General features: G+C 41.9%; 1 protein-coding gene across 2 annotated transcripts; it reads right to left on the reverse strand.

Annotated features, from left to right (window-relative positions):
* Positions 1 to 11,002: 11,002 nt before the first annotated feature.
* Positions 11,003 to 20,036, reverse strand: LOC127584662 (growth/differentiation factor 10-like). 2 transcript variants are annotated; one of them, XM_052041517.1, is made up of 3 exons: positions 19,202 to 20,036; positions 16,707 to 17,605; positions 11,003 to 12,983 (listed from the first exon to the last, which is right to left on the reverse strand). In XM_052041517.1, the coding sequence occupies exons 1-3, from the start codon at positions 19,470 to 19,472 to the stop codon at positions 12,792 to 12,794; spliced, it is 1,362 nt and encodes a 453-aa protein (XP_051897477.1). In that variant the 5' UTR covers positions 19,473 to 20,036; the 3' UTR covers positions 11,003 to 12,791. The 2 variants fall into 2 exon arrangements, with proteins under 2 accessions (XP_051897477.1, XP_051897478.1); XM_052041518.1 differs by having other exon boundaries at positions 12,760 to 12,983; positions 16,816 to 17,605.
* Positions 20,037 to 20,551: the final 515 nt, after the last annotated feature.

Raw genomic sequence — 20,551 nt, forward strand, 5'->3', positions numbered from 1 at the left:
TCCAGCATTTTCTGATTTTGTTTCAGATTCCACCATCTGCAGTTTTATTTATTTTCCGAGGGTGCCTCTGGTTGGAGCAAGCCATATCCATTATGCTAGAACAAGAAAAGAGGGTTAGAGATATAACTGGGAGAACTAGTGTTCATGGTGTGAATGTTAAATAAAATGTTAAAGTGCTGACCAAGTGGATGGAAACCAGAACACAGGACGACTTGGTTCAATGCCAACTGTTGTCATGATTAAGAGTAATCTCTTTACAGAGTAGAAAGAAAGATACTTGGTCACACCAAGGAGCTTCTCACACTGCCAGATATATGTGGCGACAGCTGATGACTACATTTGCCATCACAGTGAAATGGGACCACCATCCATTGATTGAGAAAGGAGCAGATGGAAACCTGCAGACGGAACAGCTCAAATGGAGCAAAGAAATTGTTAATAGCAGAGGAAAGCAAGAGCCTGTCATCTATGTGGCCAACCTGCACTACTACACTTAGCTATACAGCACCATAGTCCTGGAGTCAAAGAATCACGGAAACAGACCGGTCAGGCCACCAATTTCATGCTGACCATCCACCCCCATTTACACTAATCCTACATTAATCCCATTTTTTAAATTCTCTCCACATTCTCATTAATTCCCTCCAGATTCACTCACCTACACAATAGGGGCAATTTACAGTGGCCAATTAACCTACCAATCTGCATGTATTTGAGATGTAGGAGAAAACTGGAGCACCGGGAGGAAACCCATGTGGTCACAGGGAGAACCTCGGGTGAGGATTGAACCTGGGTCACTGGTGCAGTGAGGCAGCAGCTCCACCAGTTGCTCCACTGTGCTTGTTCCAATTATACCTCTTATATATTAGAAATATGGCCAAAATATTGAAGACATAACGATCCACGTAGAAGACAAACACTCAGAATTACCACAACCTCAGTGCTTACAGCTTTTCTGTACTTTTTGATGTAGTTTAGGCACTGCTGCAGTGTGAACTGTATCAGGTAATTTTTCCAAAGGTGCCACAATTGGGAACAAGCTAACGATCAGATAATCAGTTTCAGTTCTTTTGGTTGGTTGTTAAAGTGCTCCCACTGTTTTTCAGTTGGATCTTCTTGCCCTGGCAAGAGACTGACCTTTGGTTAACAGCTCACGTAGAGGTGGAAGTAAGCTGGAATAACCAATACAGCATGTCAGGAAGAATGTGGGCCTAAACATACAGCACGATTGGGTAAACCTGGGACACGTTCACTGGGATGATTGCAATAGGAAGAAATTTAAGTTATTTTCAACCCTGAAGTCAGTTGAAAGACAGCATCTCCCACACTGCAACACTCCCTTAAGGCTTTGTTTGAACCTCGGCACAAATTCTGTGCTCTGGTATCTGAAGTACGACTAGTACTCACTTTTTGCTGACACAGGCAAGAATCCTACCCACTGACCCTGAGCTGCCACTCAAATAAACTTATTCCCACAAAGGAAATAAAGACACTATCAGCCTATCCTGGCCCTGACAATTGAGGATGACCCAGAAAGATCTCTCATGCTGTTATGTTAGGTTTCCTTATGACATAGAAAGGAGTCACTTAGCCCATCAAGTCTATGTCAGCTCTGGGAACCTTTCCATCCATCCCATTGTCCCCGCAACTTAGTCTTTCTCACATCCCCATCAACCCCCCCGCTGATTCTCCTTTGGTAACCTACAGTAGCTAATTAACCTATCAGCCCACCTTTGGGATGTGGGAGGAAACCAGAGTACCCAGGGCAAATCCATATGGTCACGAGGAGAACGTGCGAACTCCACACAGACAGCAGCAGTGGTCAGGTTGCTGCATCACCGTGCTGCTCTCATGACCATTGTCTTGTACCTAGCAACCTAAGAAGCCTTCTGGTCCACATCAGTTGGTGGAAGAAAGAGGATGAATCCTAACTCCAATGAACGGGCATGACTTTCCTAATATCGGATCTTCTTTCTTTCCTCAAGAATAATTACCAATCTACAATGGATTTCCTGAAATCCCTTCCAAAATCTGAAAGCACAATGAACTAATGAAACAGATCTGTTGGCCTCTCTGAAACCCATGTAACAGAAGGATGCTTGCCTTAGTTATTTGAACATAACATGTGAATATGTACAAAGAATAAACAATATGTACAAGGATAGTTTACCAGATTCAAGTGGAGTTAGAAACACCCAACAAATTTTGCTCCATGGAATTGAAATTTTATCTCGGTCTTTTGTTATCAGAGTAATTAATGGTTTTCTAACCAAACCCTATTCAACTTTAATCCCCACCCCCTTTAGAAGCATACAATTTCAACCAGTAGTCTAAGAATATTTTGCAGAAATCAGCAACAGGAAAGATTAAGCAGACATCCATATATAAGGACAAAGAGCTATCAGAATAAATGTGATCATTGTAACATTCTCTGGCTAAGAATTCTCCATTTGATGGGATGGTTTCAAACTGAAAGGTGGGGAGGGAATCTATCAGTGGTGGTATATCCGAGATCATAGTCTGCATAGAATTTGGTGAATCAGAATCACAATTAGTTTATTTTCTTTTTTCCTTCTGTGTGACTACTCTTTCCCTGGATTAAATTTACCATTCGGATTGCTCAAAACAACACATATACACTCCTGTGTCTGGGGATTGAGTGTGGGAAGCAGGGGTTGGGTGTGGCGGTGCTGGAGATGGACAGACACTCCCATAGGTGATATGACCAGTTGTCACTTACCTGCTTTTCATTCACTCTTCCTCTTTTCTTGGCCTCCTTCTGCTTTTCTGTAAGTTAATGCTTTCCTTTTCTTCCCTTTTCTGACCTTGCTTTCCTGGAGTGCTTTATCTTTCTTCTGTCCTCTCCTCCATCCTGGAATCCAGGGAAAGTTCAGCACCCTGGCAATGGGACAACAGTTTTCCACAGCAGAGCGAAGAAGTTAAATAGTGAATGAACTTCACTAAGTTGGCACAACATCGACGGGCCCATTCCTGGGCTGTATTGTTCTATGTTCTATGTAACAAAGAACTGAAGCCAGTCAGTCCGTCCAGTTCATTCCATTGCAGAAATCTATAATACTTAACCATCTTTACATTTCTCCCCTCAGTTCCTCTGCCCTGCAGGGAGAGGTTATTCCAGAAATGAGTCACTCCTGGATGAAGTTCTGCCTTTAATTTGCCCTTTAACAAAACCAATGTGCATCTATGTAGCACCTTTAATAAAGTAAAATGCCCCACCAGAACAAACCAAAGTTGGATATTGCAGCACATAAGGAGGTGTTTAACCAAAGTCAATGCCAAAGAAATATTTGAAGGACTGTCATAAAAGTAGAGGGAGAGGTGATATTTATTGGGTGAAATTCCAGAACTCTGGCCCAAGGAAGCAGAATGTATAATTGATCTTTGTGGACAGTTAAAAGAGGACACTGGTTAAGAGGATGGAATTGGAAGAATGCAAAGATCCTGGAGCATATTACAAATGAGAAGGGATCGGAAGGGCCATAGCGAAGTTTGTTCCTTGTGGTCAGAAATTTAAGCTGGGGTCAAAAGTAATATCAGGGTGTTGAAAGACTGATTGTACCTCAGGCAGTTACCAGGAAGAGGGATGGATCTGATGACTAGGGAACAGGATTTGGTTTTTGGGGTGAATGGCAGTTCCTCTCGTGATCCCAACCTTTGTCCAGAGGAAATCTCTGCTCATCCATGGGTGGCAGGTAAGCATTCCCACATTTTCAAGACAGTGGTGGAGGTGAACGAGATGACTGAAATGGAGTGCTGGATGTCATCAATGTACGTTTTTCTCTTTGTCCTTGCCCCTTAGTCACAGATTCAAAATTCACTTGTTTTCCATTACTCCTGACATCGTCCACATCTCCAAAGGATCCTCTTCAATTGTTTGTTTTTGTCTGAACTTTTTTGACCTTCCTTCAAAAGTTTCAAGGCTCAGATGGTTCCCTTATGTTTCAGCAACTCAAACTGACTCCAGTCCTTGAGGAACATGATACGAGGATTGAGTTAACGTTCCATAGCAGAGACCTTTTGTCAGTTCTGAGGAAGGGTCTGAGAAATGAAGCATTAACTCTGTTTCTCTTTGCACAGATACTGCCTGACATGCTGAGTGCTTCCAGCATTTTCTGTTTTTATTTTAGATCTCCTGTATCTGGAGTTTTTAAAAAATTTTCCTGATAACATTTATCAGGAAATGTTTGTAAATGGTTGTAAACTACTTCTTGTAAATAAGAATTCTGAAGCACTTGGAAACACTTATATCACTGGAAGACTTAACTCACTTCGGTTAAACGACACTGTAGTACAAAGTACTCTCTCTTGTTCAAAGGCATCTAACGATGTTCAGTAGTGTTTGCAATGTTCAGTTGCAAGGACTGAGTTAATGTTACCTTAAACTTCCATTACCAAAATTCAACTGTTGTCTACATGTTTGTGAACTGCTTTACTTTGTGTAAAGTGTAGTTCTGAAGTACTTGGAAAGATTTATCTCATGGTAAGACTTACTACATGACAAGCTGGCAGCATGATGACTTCGCATCTGGGTTGAATTTCATGCCACAAATGAGTGCATAACGTGAATTGAAAGAGTGGTGCAGATTCTGACTACATGATTCTGTTAAACTCTATCAGTGATGAAAACTTACCTGCACTCCACTAGCTTAGGAATATGAACTGCAGTTTATTTGTCTTGTCATGTTGTTATGAACAGAATTTGTGTAAGACTATAATTACTCTCCAATCCTTTACAGCTCCACAAGCAGCGCACCTCACAAGTGGATCATCTGCCTCAGCTAGTCTCCCATCTAATAAAACACAGTATCAATTTCCTGCCTGCCCCAGACCCGTCCAATAGCAGTTAAAGCTCAGTGTAGTGCCAATGGACAACAGTCATATTCCACGGCAATTTACCAAAGAGTGCAATAAGTTCAGCAAAATAGTTCACAGAGTATTCTATACTTTATGCTTGGTCATAAATGGAGTGGCCCAGTGCATAATTAGATGCTACATCGCAGAAAGGGGTTTTATAATATTTCCCGTTTCTCTGCCAATGTGTAACATCAATGTTAAATGGCACTAACGATCCTTACAAATTCTTTCTGAGATGTCTTAAATTCTTTGGTTTTCTTTCATGACCTTCCCATCTCCACCAACACTCTGTTCCAACCTTCAACTCCTCCCCCCCCCCTCCACCCCCGAGACTGATAGCATGCACGGAATTTGCATTGCATGGCAGCATCTGTGGAGAGAGGAACAGAGTTAACATTTCAGGATGGAGACCCTTCGCCAGAATTGGGAAAGAGGAAAAAAAACAAGATAGTTTTAAGTTACAGACAGAGTGGGAAAGAGAGAGGATAAAGGCAATACCTCTGATAGGCTGGAGTCAGGGTTATAGTGGGGTAGACTGTTGATGAAGTAACATTGTTGATGGATTAATGAGGTCTGTTAAAGGGAGATGATACAAACAAAGAACCACAATTTATCTCTCTGTAACTGAAATCATTAATCCATCAGCCAGGTTATTTCACTAAAAGCAGCAAGAGCATTTGTTGAAATGGCCCAGAACAACCCCCTCTTCTGTGTTGTGGCATCTAATATGCATTGGACAAATCCATTAAATCATCTGGGTGTAGACGTGACCAAATATAGAGAGAATACTTTGAAAACGATTGTTTTAACTTATCGCACTCTGTGGTAGATTGTCGTGGTATATGCCTGCTGTCTGTTTGCACTGTGCTAAGCTTTAACTGCTGTTATCACTGAGCGGCTCTAGAATTTACATCATGTTTTATGAGGTGGGAGGCTAGGAGGGAGAGGATTATGTTGTATGAGATGCAACTCACTTGTGGCACGGCTGCTCTCTGCCTACAGCGCCTCCATGTGGTAAGTGGGTTGGGGGAAAAAATAACCAATGAAAATCAAAACAAAAACTGCAGGAGGATGAAATCTGAAATAAGAACAAAAAATGTTGGAAACACTCAGTAGATCAGGCAGCACTTGTAGAATGAGAAACAGAATTAATGTTTCAGGTCCAAGATATCAGAACCAATAAAAAAATAACAAGCTTAACCTCACTCGGTTGCCAGGGATCACTGGAATTAGTGATGAGGAAGATTAATTATTCTATGGAGGACACTGAAGATAGAGTTAGGATGCAGATCTGTCATGATTGAACTGAATAGTAGGCAGACTCAGGGCTGAATGACCGACTTTCTTCTCTTTTCATGAATATCTGAACATCGTATCCTCAAACTGAATTTGAAACTGGATGTTGAAGGAAATTAAATTGTCTCCACCAGTATGCATTACCAAAGGAAAATTCTGAAGATCCGGTTGATTGGGAAAGGAAATTATCAGCCTGAGGGGCACCTGAGCAGTGACTAGTTTATCTGAGGCCCCTTTGCACATTTGCAGGACTACAGAAAGAGCGAGGCAGTTGAAAATCAGTTTTGTCTTTCTCAATTAGCCGAATGGTGCAGAGTTAACCAGGTCCGGTTTTCAGTATTTCAGGCCACTCTTTGGGGAAGTGATTAGCGGGTAAGTAATATGTCCCCAGGAGGTAGTTAAGAGAGATAGGCAAGCCTTTGGAGAGATCCCGTTTATTTTGTAATCTGAGATTTGACTACATTTTCCAAATTAGTCGTTCATCAGAAACCATTGGCTAAGACGTTTCTTTGTGCTGCTGTAGACACAGCAGAGGAACAGAGCAAAAGAAATACAGGACTGTAGAAAGTGCTGAAATTTCCCAGCACTTTCACATCACACATAATATACTGAACTGAGCAGTGGAGCTCAATGTCTCTGACATGGTTGACGGACCTAACAGATTTACAGTTCTGTTCCTAATGTGTTACATGATTGAGAGTTGATGGTATGAAAGCATTTTATTACCTCTAGCCCTGGTGAGTATTCCATTGTAATACACATTTTATATGATTTCCAACCTCATGACTCTACGGTTGAGGTCCTGTCCTGCTTCATTGACGTAAGCTAGATATATGTATCATTGCAGCAGGTTCAGCTATTTGAAGATGGTTCTCTTTTCTCTGTCATTTAATGAATTGTATAATTATGCACTAATTAGTTAAATAGTAACACAGCCATTAAACCTGAAATTATCTCAGTGAACCAATGAGTTCAGTTTGAGAAGGGGTTGGAAACCAGTAAAGCCTCCAGAACAAGTGAATTGCAGCCCGATATACTCAGAAATGTGGGTGGATAATTGTAAAACAAGTAATTCTGAGGGAGGCACTGATCATTGGGAATGGGCCACTGTGCTAAGCGTATTCTAAAGAACTGACATAGCCTGACACATGTTGGGACCTGGGTATGCCTCCATGGGGAGATGTTGATGTAACAAATATTAAAAGTCTACATGTTAAATTTGCAGGATAACAGGATTAGAGGGAGTTGATTAAACCTCAGAGGTGGTGCATGATGGGTAATCCGGGTAGTACAGTGATCCTTTGCACATTCCAGTTGATATGACGATTAATTTGGTAAGATCTTGCTTTCTGAAGTTAAAGTTTAACAAAAAGGGGGAAATAGGTATTTAGTGCTGGTGGGGTCCAACACATGCGGGGGAAGGCAGGTCTTGTTTTAAACTGTTTTAAACTTGTTTTAAACTGGCAGGCATGCTAGTGTAGTGGTTAGCGTAACACTATTACAGCGCCAGCGACCCGGGTTCAATTCCGGCTGCTGTCTGTATGTTCTCCCTGTGTCTGCATGGGTTTCCTCCGGGTGCTCTGGTTTCCTCCTACACTCCAAAGGCGTACGGGTTAGGAAGTTGTGGGCATGCTATTTTGGCGCCAGGGGTGTGGCAACACTTGTGGGTTGCCCCCAGAACATTCTACGCAAAAAAGATGCATTTCTCTGTGTGTTTCGATGTATGTGTGACTAATAACGATATCTTAAATTACAATACAGTATGTTGGCTTGCAAACTAAAGCTGTCTCAGAAATGAAAATAGAGTGAATATTTTATTTCTATTTGAAATGTATTAAGTGGCTTTTGTTGTTTTGCCTTGATCTGAGAAAAGCCGTTGGTTACAAGAAGAAAACTTGGAATTACTACTTTTTTTGACATGTGCATTCTTTGATCTTATATCATGCTTCCTTACAACATAGAAGGAGATTATTTCAGCCCATGAGTCAATGCTGGCTCACAGAACAATCTCATTCACTCCCCCCCCCCCCCCCCCCCCCCCCAGTAACTTTCTCTGTAACCAATTCTCCCCCCAGGATCTACCACTCACCGACATACCAGAGACAATTTACAGTGACCAATTAACCCAACAACCTGCACGTCTTTGGGACGTGGGAGGAAAGTGGAGCACCTGGGGGAAACCCATGTGGTCACAAGGAGAACATGCAAACTCCACACATACAGCACCTGAGGTCACTAGAGCTGTGAGGCAGCAGCTCTACCAGCAATGTCACTCTGCCACCTTGTTTGTGTATCATGCTTTCAAATCCTTCAGTGGCTTTGCAGGCTTTGAAATCTCCTCTGGCTCTGCACGGTCCATGATGTTGGGTTTTGTTTTGTTTACCAGGATGGTGTCTGGATTAGAAGGCATGTGCTGTAAGGACAGGTTGGATAAACTTGGGTTATTTTCTCTGGAGCGGCAGAGGCTGAGGGGAGATCTGATAGAGGCTTATAAAATTATGAGAGGCATAGACAGAGTAGACAGCCGGTATCTTTTTCCCAAGGTTGAAATGTCTAATACCAGAGGGCATGCATTTAAAGTGAGAGGGGGTAAGTTCAAAGGAGATGTGCGGGGCAAGTTTTTTACACAAATAGTGGTGGGTGCCTGGAATGTGCTGCCAGGGGTGGTGATGAAAGCAAATATGATAGAGGTGTTCAAGAGGTTCTTAGACAGGCAGGAAATGGACGGATATGGACATTGTGTAGGCAGAAGGGCTTAGTTTAGTTGGGCATTTGATTACTAAGTTAATTAGTTCAGTTCAACATCATGGGCTGAAGGGCCTGTTCCTGTGCTGTGCTGTTCCATGTTCTATGTTTTAGCCTCTCGATCATCCATTTTTCATCTGCCCCTCACTTCACAGTTGACCCTTCAGTGGGCATGTCCCAGATTCTGGAATCCCTTCTTAAAACCTCTTCAACTCCCCTATCTTTCCTCCAAGTTATTCTTATAATTGAATATACTCAACCATCATTGACCTTGTCTTGCCAGAGCATTCAGCAACTCCACCTGTGAAAAGCTGTAGGGTTATCATAGCCAAATCACATGGTATGGATGGAGGGAGTGGAAGTTCTACCAGGTTACGCTATTGACTACGTGGACATGGGACTAAGTTGTGAACTGTGAAATGCAAAAAGCATGAGGACTCGGTTTTGGAAGTAACATGTCCTGAATAAATGAATTTATTTGTAGTAGAGCCAAAGATTTTAAAACCGCACCTGGCATCAACATTAGTATGCCCTCTGTAATTGGAAGATGGCAATGTAAAATCACTGTGGGATATTTACCACAGACTAGGGAATGAAATAACATTGAAGTGGAAGCTGAGGAACAGATAGTTTGGAGAAGTGCCATCAAAAGTAAAGGAATTAAGAAATAAGCCTTCTGCAAGTGAAAGGCAGCAGAGAGTTGCAGGTAAAGATTTTGAAGGGAGAATATCAGACAAGGAGGTGGTGGCTACTATAAATGGAGTGGAAATGGCAATGAAGAAATAGATCAAAAGAATAAATCATTGAAGTCAAGTAATGGAAGCCTCCAAGGGAGAGGAACAAGTTATGAAGACATGCAAAACTTCTTGGGACGCATTGTGCCTGATGAAAGTAGAGGTGCGGAGCTTTGAACAGGTAGGGAAATGAGTTAGTCAGTTTGTTTGGATGGAATCGGGGTAAGAGAGCATTGTAGAGGGGAATCTATTACAATACTACACCACAGGAGGAGGCTATTTGGCTCATCAAGCTGGTGCTAGCCATTTTGAACAGCAATTCAGTCCCTGCTTTTTTGTCATATTTGTTACTTTTTTCTCCTTCAAGCATTTATCAAATTATTTTCATCACCTTTATATAAAGAACATTCAAAATTTGAATCTAATAAGGGTGTGGATAAAATCCCTGAGGGGTGTTGAAGAGAGTTTGGTAATGACACACTGAAAGGTGTAACAATGTCCTTGGTGCTCCAGCCACTGCAGACTAGAAAGCTCCAGTTGAAATCTGGGTTCCATAACATCAGATATGAGCTGAAGGGGCAGTTAGGGTTAGACATTAAATGCTGGCATTGTTCGTGACTCCACCTCCCATGAAAAAGTGAAACAGAATTAGGAAATACAATCAGAGATGCAATGAATGCCAAAAACGATGAGGCTGACTTTAGATAGAATAAATAAATTTGAGCTATCTAAGTCTCAGATATAAACCTGGAAATTTTAAACAACAGAGTTCGAAACCTAAATGTGAAGTTTAGGGTGTTCGGCGCATCTTTCTCTGGGTTGCCTTGGTCTTCCCTCTTCACTCCGCAAGATTTTCAAACTCAATTTTGTTGAAGCTTTCAGCCTTTAGAAATTAACGGCATGTAAAACAAGGGAAGGTTTGCAGGTTTGACCCAATGAAATGGCATTGGTGTTTAATTGAGACAGGTTGTGATTGGTGCTTGCCAGTAGACAGCAGAGAGTCGGACTGACCCATTCTGCGCCACAGTGGGGCTTGAGATATGACTTGGATTCCTGACAAATGTTTCAACATTAAAATTTTAAGAGATTAGGGTTTCTACTCTAAGCAATGAAACACCACAACCGAAGCTAATTTGTAGCAGTGTAGGAATTACAGCATGACTGGCCTCAGAAAGTGCCGGCTTCAACTGTGTTCATTTGATTCTAAGATTAGCACTAGCGTAGATTCCAAAAAAGATCAATTAAATGAAGTCCAAGTTTAAATAAAAAACAAGAGGGCTTTTTATAAATAGAACTCTCAGCAAATTTATTACAGAATTAGTTAGAAACATAATGCCAAAATTGCTCAGGTTTTCTTAAGCCATGCATGAAATAAATCATGTGCCAAGCAAAGGCAAATAATCAGAGAAGCTCCTTGAGGGATATATTTCAAATGTACTGAAGTCATTACACTTCCCACAGTGTAACAGCACCAAATAAAAAACTTTATAATAAATTCTCACTAGAATCTCTTGCATAGTGACTGCTTACTTTGTAATAGTAATGTTAGATCTGTTCATTCTCAAAGACCATTGTGCAGTTTTAACTGTATTCTGGTGGAAAGGAAACAGAAGTAATACTGCAACTTTGATTGCCAGCAAGCAAACTATGAACACAAATAAAAAATGCTGGATTTCCACCAAGAAAGACTGATGACCATAAAACAGACATTTTAAAGATATGCACCAAAATGTCCATCGTATAAGACATGGTGTATCCATAGTTCAATGCAGAGAAGAGGAACCCAATGACAAATCAGTTGTCTTTCATAGCCAAATGAAAGGGGCGGTTAAAAAAAATCATGGATCGAGTTGACCTCGGACCACGCTTGTGGATAAGCAGAAGAGAGACATTGGTTAGAGGCCTGAAAATTGGCCAACTGCATATTATCTTAGAAGGAAACAGAGGCCAGTGAGAGTACACAGAATACCGAGAAGTAAAAATGGATTTTAACAGGACTAACGTTTTCAGGATACTGAGTAGATTTGTTGAATAATATCTTGACAAAACATAATTTCATATCAATTCCACCTTTAATTTCTCAAGTACTTTGAACATACACTGTAGATTATTAAATGCAAGCTCTGGGCACTGGGAACATACTTTTAGGAACAGATGCATTACTGAAAACACATTTATGGGTATTTTACCTTTGAATATCACATATGGGCAGAAAGCATTTTGTATTTTTTACATGTCTTTGAAGTTAAACTGTTAACAAATCCAGACAAAATGTATAAACTTTAATACCTTCATAGAAGATTGTCTAAATAATTCTTCAGCATTTTCCTTCAAGTGTTTCATTAGTTTTAACTTTGCGGACATTAAAATTAGTAACATACTTCAGGGCTTAGTTAATTTTACATTGCCTGTAATATATCAGATATAGGTTAATTTAAAATGATCTATTTTGCAATTAACATTCTCTTTACAATTTACAAAAGTTGGTAGCTAATCGCAATTTTCTTTTGATTATCATAAAATCAATAGCCTTTCTCTTCTCAGAAAATTACGTCAATGTTTTAGTTGATGGGGTTTAAGATTAAAAAGCAACATGCTTCTGGCAGCTGCCCTACAATTATTTAACTGCTTTTGCTCTTTAAAAAAAAGCACAAACTTTGCTACCAGGAATAAAAATATTAAATAAGTGAAAAGACGAATAAAGATTTGAACTCACACACAATACACCAAGATCAGGAATATAGTATAATCTACACTTAAATAGACTGCCATTGCTGGTATTATTATTAATTTACATATAAGAGCACAAGAGAGCTTAGGTACCACAATCTGTCCTGTTACCTTCAGATTAAGGGAATATTGTGGAATAGCAAACACTGCTTTATCTGATGATGGATGCATTTGTGTGCTGTAAACAGAATACTTGGGTTTTCTGTGTTCTCTACATATTGACATCTGGTGTTAACCCCAAATACACTTCGCTACTCAACACCATAAATTAGCATGTTGATGTTTGCAGGCGGAAGGGGACAGAACTGGTATCAAGTTCTTAATTTGAAAGAGACACAATGCAGCTTTTACTTATGATGCAGCAATACAGCATGCTGTATTTAGCAGTTCCTGTTTTATATCTTTGTGCTTCTATCTGCAGGCACAGGTCTCCACTGACATATTAGGATACACCTTTAACACCACATTTTTGTATTCATCAAAGAAGAGAACGCTCAAAGCATTCATTTTGTCGGGTACACAGCAGGGCTCCGGAATTCCAGGGATAATCCCAACAGCCTTGACAATGCTCTGGATTGTTGCATGATTGGAGGGACGAACCACCTGTGACAAAATGTACAATAAATTCATCAATTACTCAAAGTCTCTGTTCATAGTAACTAGGCTGGAGATTGATTTATGTTTCCAGTCTGTGAATTTCAAATTCATAATCCTCTTTTGCAATGAGCTGCCCAGATTCAGTAGGATAGGATTTATCTAATTGATCAGTGCCAGACACAAATCTTTAGAGTATTGCGTTTTGATTAATCCTATGCTTCTCAGTATCTTAAAAAGATAGTTCCAACTGGGATATGCCTCCTAGGAATTACTGTCCCCACACATTTAACCATTTATAAATTTTGCTGGCATTTAAATCTGAGTTATTATACAGCAATAAGCTAAGATGACAAACATCAGAGTTTATTTTAGAGGTTTTCCAGAAACTAGTTTCAGGCAACATGGCTGAGGTATCCCATTTACAAATTTCACTCATGAGAGCTTGTAAATTGTAATCTTTGCTTTATGCACTTGTTTAGATACAAAAAAAAGATTAGGTCTATTAGTTAAAAAGGTGTTAATAAAATGTGTTGGTATAACGATTGAGAAAGCAACAGAGAAATTGAAACAAATATGATACATTGACAGCTGAACAGCAATGGGCAGGTGTCAAAAAACAAGAAATTATATCATTTGTGGGCAACTATAACATTCAGAAATTATGGAATATTTTACATGAAATTATATTTTGCAACATGATAACAATGCTGAGGGAAGGACGAAGCAAATTTTGTTTACTGATATAAAATGTTTTGAAAAAAGAATCTTGGGTACTCGAACATTTGATGTCGAACTTGATGTAGATTTGATACTAGAACTAAGTATGGCTTACACATAGTTACATCTGCATACCAAGAGAAAGAATGTGTTTGTCACAAAACGACTAAGATCCTTGCTTTCTTTAACCAGGGTAGTTTTTAAGCCAATGTGTCTTTGCAAGAAGGCGGCTTTGCTGAAGCAATTATGGATGATCAAAATACTTTTACATTATTATCTGAGTTTTATTTGATATAAATTGATTGATATATACATTGACTAGCCTTATTCTTCTATTGTAATTCTGTATTTGTTATGCATCTGTGCTCATTCCCATGAAACAATGCAGACAACCGTGTCCAATCAAAGCAATGGGCGGCCTCAATATTTAATTTGCAGCTTTGCAAAATAAAAGAGTTTTGTTTTCTGCAAGAAGGACTACATCTTTCTACTCTTTCATCAGGCCTTAAACAAAACTCTTTATGTCTATTATTTTATGATACCTGTGGTGCTATTCCTCTGTGTTTTCTAGGCTGCTAAACTTTGTTTGCAAATACACATAAATCTGTTAACATGATAAATGTATTTGTACAGCTAAGTATTTGTAGAAAACTGCCAGTTTTTGGATGTAGCACCACTGGTAATGTTGGTGTTTATTGCCCATCCCCAGTTGTGCTAAGAAGTTGGTAGTGAACTGCTTTCTTGAATTACTGCAGTGTTAGTTGGAGCAGTTTTAGACAACTGAGTCACTTGCTAGGTCACAATAGAAGATTGTTAAGAGCCATCCTTATTGTTCTGACACCAATGTCGGTCTCAGGCCAATCTGGGCAAGGATGCCACATTTCTTCCTCAGAAATTATTTTCTCATAAAGAGCTTCTCAATCTTTGGGTTGTGGGGTTTGTATAATACCAACGTTTCAGAATGGATGAGGTGTTTTATCTCTTTCAGAAACTGGAGGCTTTCCTGTAAAGAGAATTTCTGCAAAGACCAATGAAGTTATTGGACTTTCTAATGCCAGGCATTGTTACTTTTTCAGCTCTTTGTGCCATATTCCACCTTCATACAAAAGTTTCCAGTTATCACCAAATGTGAGTTCATAAATATGACTTGTCTTTGTGTTATCAGGTTTTAGTTTTACAGAGCAGTTTAAACGGCACTGCAAATGGTAGAGGACTAATTCAAGTTTGGTTCCTGTCATACCTGCTATTGTGACCAGGGCCAAGTACATGGATTTAAGTTTGACCACTTCTGGAGGGGCATGTCAAACACACACAAATTACACATACGTCTGCGTGGACACAAGCCCTTAATGGATAGTGGGAGATGGTGACCGAGTGGGAGTGGGAGTGGGGGGGGGGGGGGGGGGGGAGGGGTGAGGTTATTAGCATTCCCCCTACTGGTCCCCATCCCACTCTTAATTATGTACATTCTACAGGATCAGAATGAGTCCTGTTACAGTAGGTTTTACATTCTATCCTGGCAGAAATGCTGTTAATTATAGTTTCCATCAGCATACCACATTGTCCATGCTGAATACAATTATTTACTAATTGCTTTTCTTTAATTATTTACAGCTGCCTTTCCTTCGCAGTCTCTGAGACCCACCAACAAAATGTTATGATGGTGTGAAGTCATTGAAATATTCATTTACTTGGATTTTAGGGGGCAGACTTCTCTTGAATACTTGGATGAACAGCACAGGACACCCCTGATACAAGTTGTAAGGCTAGCAGTAATCACAAGGGGGCTTCTAATGCAAAACACAGAGGGGGTAAACAGGGAAAGCAGGCACTGAAGTGCGCTTGACAGTCTGAATGGACTTCCTTTGGTTTCCTTTCTGCTCTGTTTCAGTACGGACACCAAATATGTGGCAATTCGCTGCAAATGGCGTCTTCATTCAATTGTGCTTTTCTCGCCATGGACACTTAGTAACAAACCGCCCTCAGGAGGACTCCAAAACACACAGTTTATGGCAAACATTCTTCCTGATTTTCTTTGCAATGCCTTTAATGGTCTTTAGTGATTCAGGGAGCCCATTGAGCAGCCTGTGTAGAGGTGGGCTTTACTGAGTATTATTCTCTTTAGACAGTGGTACAACCTCTCTTGGTGTCTTCCAGTCAGTTAATTCTCCATAGAGTTCTCTGATCTCAAGGGTACTCTTGATGGAGTTGGCGTGACCTCTTTTATTACCTGGAGAGAGCACACTCTGACTCCAACCATCAAGAAAATTGATCCAACTGAAAAGGGCCATATCCAACTGACCCTTGTGAGAGAATCCCAGCAGATTCCTGAACTAATGAATACAGGTGTTTTGACCTAATATTGTTAAACGATATTGTGCAAGAATTATTGCTACACAGACCCACACGTACACCCTCGCTGCTGTAGATGGAAGAAAATGAAAACTGTAGTTTTCTTTCAAATGATTCACTTTAATAGCGGCTCTTCCTCACCATGTTCCCCTAATGAATATGAACTTGAGGAAAATGTATTTTCAGCTGTTTCGTGTAATGAACTGTCCACTTAGATTATACGTGGACTTTCTTCCATAATTTACAGTGGGAAGTCTCTACAGATATTTCTTAACATTGGAGCTCAAAGGTATAAGGGAGGCCGAGAGGATAATATAAAGACCTCAGTGTTTTTCTTAGACTGTTAGGACTCCGCATCTCATTAGGCATGGCATGATCTTTTAAAGTACGTAATTTCCTTAGCATTTCAAATAACCTTGAAAGTGCAGAAATATGTGTACGGATGTTATCCATCTCGTTCTGTGTTATTTGGCACAGTAAAATCACTGGGTCTTTATGACGAGCTAACGAATGGAACAGTGAGTGTTGTGTGGATGAGACCCTCAAATTAACCTTTTCGAGGTTATGAAGAACTCAGGGTGTTAAAGCAGAAGTTAATTAGAATCAGATTGCCTGCAGACCCCCGATAAACATAAATCTACCCGGATCTAGTTATCTTACCTTGGGCATTGGGAATACACAGGCCCCCGCGCAATAAAAGGCGTCGAATGATTTAGGGGATATAATCCACTCGCTCCAACCGATATCGGCAAAATCTACTTTCAGGTACCTCCGAGAACAAGTCCTCGGCTCGTTCCACTGCCGTCTCCTCGCCTTCCGCATGGTCTTCTCATCAAAGCTCAGCACTTGCGACCTGACCAGTTGCTCGCCGTGACCGGGCTCCTTTCTCCTCCTCTCCTTGCGGGGCACCTTGGGTTTGAGGGAGCGGTAGGTATCCCCCCAGAGGTGGTGCTTGTTGTAATGATGGTACTCTACCTCGGGGAGCTCGTTGTTCTCGAGGGAGGGGGAGGAGAAGTAGGTTTCTCTCCTTACTCGAGAGTCCCGGGAGGCGTTAGGAGACTGCGTCGACTCTTCCTCGCTGGGCGGGAAGGGTCCGTAGCGTTGCAGAGTGAGTCCAACACTGTTGGGCTCGGAAATGGCCAAATCGTTTGCATAAACCAAGATGTAGGGTAGATTGCTGGATGGGGTTGGGTTTGGGGTTTTGTCTGCAGAATCCATTTGGGCGGTGACTATTAATCCATCTGCTCTTCTGGCGTCCTTTACAATGTGGGTAATGTCGTTCAGGCACCAGGTACCCCGGCGGTGGGGCGTGACGCTCAGGTTCCCGAGTAGCCTCCCGAAAGGTGAAGTGGCCGAGCGGCTTCTGAAGGTCAAGTGGACCGGGTGCGCTTTGTGAGGTTGGGGGAGAGGGCACGGGGAGTCTTTGGAGCGTTTGCAAAACGCGGGCCTGTTTCTCCAACGTTTCTGCGCGAAAAAGTGAAAAGTCGCCGCCAAAATCAGCTCGGAATCTTGGATGGAGGACAGATTGAAATGGTAGAGGATTTTATGGTCAATGGTCTCTGCAGAAAGAGAAATGTTCATCACGTTAGCACACACAATGTCTGGAGACAGTGCACGTGTTTTCTTAATTCACAGCCGAAGATTATCTAATTGTTGCAAGTGTTAATACAGTACTTGAAATGTAATACCGTTCGTTCTCTATGGCAGGACATATGACGATTTAACCTACATTTAAGGAAGATAAGGCGTGATTCACTCTGAAAAGGAACCCGATAGTAATTCTGCAAGATATTTAATAAAAATGGTTCTGTAGGGTAAACCCATCCACCCCATGTCATATAGAGGGAGGCATTTAAATGTGATGGTCAGTTTTCTGAATACTAACACGAGCGTGTGCCTTCTCCGAGTATCAAACTTAATGCCCAACTAGCCGGGACTATAATCCAGATAAATTTTAGAATATGACCTTGCTTTGACATCGCGTGGCTTCCACGGAACATTTTTTTTACACGGTGCGGTAGTTTCCAGGGCTACCGAATCAGCACCAGAGGAGTAGAATGATTTAAACCAAATATACTAAAACACATTGAATTGAAGTCAGAATTTCCAACACTACGTCCATTATTTTCGCTTTGGGAATTTTTATTGCATTGAAATCACTGTGCAAATATCTTGCTGTTATCTGCATTTGTCTGTATTTGAAAACGATCATTTACATGGAGTTACTCAATAAACAATTGTTCACATTTCATCTGCTCCGGCTTCTACGTCTTCACTCGCCTGGCACCCTTCTTTCCTGCTTTATGGCCCCTTCACAAAATATTTCAGATAAAAATACTTTATGGGCAATCTATTTAAATTACTGCGTGCTCGTAAAACAAGCTAGAATACGTTAAATGAAAGGAGCATTGTTTCCGAGCTCGGTGAGAGCTCTTTCAGACCTCTGGGCATTAACTTTGAATTCTAGCTCAGGCGAACGACGGAGCAGTGATTCACCGGGAGTTTCTCGTGGTCTAATCGCAGAAATGTGACAGAACCCAGCACTTTCCCCAAGTAAGCGTCGGAACCACATTTCCTACAATGGAAACGGTTTTATTTCGGGAGGGATGGGCAGACCCTCGGGGTGGGATATTGGGTGATAGTTCCCCACATCTCCACTCCCACCTTCCCACCACTAAGAAACACAGCGAGGTCATTTTTCTTCCAATGTTAGAAAGCGCGTGATAAAAGTACGGCGGAATTTTAGGGATATTTTAAACTGAAGTTGGTTCGCGGTGGACAGTGAGGTGTGAAGGAAGCGGCCAGGGCGAGACGTGGAACGCCATGCAGATGGCGCTGTGCCGGCTCCTGCGCTGGGTGCCTGTAGTTACACTTAACGCTCGCAAAGTGTTTGCATCTACGCACGCACTCACCCACACCGAGTTGTGATACCTCAACCTGCACTCTGCTGATCCGCTGGCATATCCGAAACCCTGCAACCGTTTTCACCAACAACCCTTAACACTAACTTGACCATGTACAGTGGACATCCCTCATGTTAATCAAAACTCTACCCTCTACTCGCGTCTTCCAAAAGCAAATGCACCCACATTGGTCAGGGGATAGTTTAGGTCCAGTTAAAGTTCGCGGGCTGTCACCGACGAGTTTCCCCTTACCCTCAGTCGCCTTGAAGCTGCGGACAGTGTTCCCGTCCCTCGGCCGGTTCCCCTCGCGGTTGTACTTGTCATACAGTTTCAACATATGCACAGCCACCATATCCTGAGTGGCTCGACCCAGCGCCGAGATGTGACTGGGGCGAGACGGATGCAACTTGGAGGCGCCGTGCGAAGCATCTCCCGCGCCCTCGCTTCTCGCCCGGAGACTGGCAAAAGCGAGAGAGGCGAGTAGCTGGAACAGGAAGCCGCGCTCCGGCCAGAAGCAAGCCATGGTGCTGATCACTGCTCCTTCCAGCTCAGGTCTGCTCGATGCTCCCGCTGTTTGCTATTACACCGCCTCCCTTATCTGGGAGAATGAAGGGTCAGGATCCGGCACTGAAGCTGCACTCGACTAATTGCAACGTAACTGCTGGTGCCCCTTGATGCCAGTTGAGAGGACTCGCGGAGAGAGGGAGAGAGAGGAGAGACAGAGAGCCCTTGCCGATCTCCAAGTGCTTGCGCCTTCTCCTCGTTGCCTGTGTCCCTGGGTTTGTAACTCCCGATACTTCTCGATGCCGTCTGAAAATGTAAAACTTTTCTCCCCCCACAAAAAAAACTTTTTAGGTTAAGATATCGGTGACGAAATTCATCCGCAGGCCAATCAGAGGTAGGGCCCTCCTTGAGGCAGCCAATGGATAGGCAGGTGCGCGGGGTTCCTGGAGAGGATGCCCCCCTCGAACTCGCTCAGAGGGATGGATCCTTCAGAGGCGAGCGGTCCCTTTAAATAGCCAGGGGAGAAAGTCTGCTATCTCAAAGGATTAAGGAGACGAAAACTTCCTCAGATCGTCGCAGCTTGCATCGCCCGACATGGCTTTATTAAAAAAATATTTAATTATTAAGAAGGACGCTTCCTCAATAATGCATCAGTTTAATTTTGTGGCATTAAAACGGTCACACGGGCTTTTAGATACAACTTCCTGCAAACAAATACATTCTAATCATGATGTCAACGCCGATTGAAGGATGCAAAGGAAATTTTGCAATTGAAATGGTCGGCATTGTTTTAAAGTTGCTCGCTTGTCCAAACCAAGAGCGCGCAGCATCCCAACTTCTCTGCCACGGCACCTCGCACCGGCAGCACTCCCAGTCATACACCAGGGCACCACGCCGGCCCTTGCATGTGCCCCTAGCCTTGCTTTGCCAGAATATTTTAATCTCTGGGTGACCAGGAAACGGAGTTTGGAGCTTGCTGGAATAAGATACCTTCCCTAAAGATGCGTGACATTAATCCCAATTGTCCTCATCTGCTCTTTAGACAGTCGGATGGTCCAGGGAATCGAAACGCTAATCCGACAGTGTGGCCAACGGTTT

The sequence above is a fragment of the Pristis pectinata genome, chromosome 30 (assembly GCF_009764475.1).
Source record: "Pristis pectinata isolate sPriPec2 chromosome 30, sPriPec2.1.pri, whole genome shotgun sequence".
In the NCBI taxonomy this organism is placed as follows: domain Eukaryota; kingdom Metazoa; phylum Chordata; class Chondrichthyes; order Rhinopristiformes; family Pristidae; genus Pristis; species Pristis pectinata.

What these genes read in the sequence shown, in the direction of transcription:
- LOC127584662 (XM_052041517.1), bottom strand. Translation starts at nt 19,472, where the DNA reads ATGGCTTGCTTCTGGCCGGAGCGCGGCTTCCTGTTCCAGCTACTCGCC. An exon ending in CAGCTTCAAGGCGACTGAGG is followed by an intron (nt 17,606 to 19,201) that starts GTAAGGGGAAAC and finishes CTCTTTCTGCAG; the next exon opens with AGACCATTGACCATAAAATC. An exon ending in GTGTATTCCCAATGCCCAAG is followed by an intron (nt 12,984 to 16,706) that starts GTAAGATAACTA and finishes ATTTTGTCACAG; the next exon opens with GTGGTTCGTCCCTCCAATCA.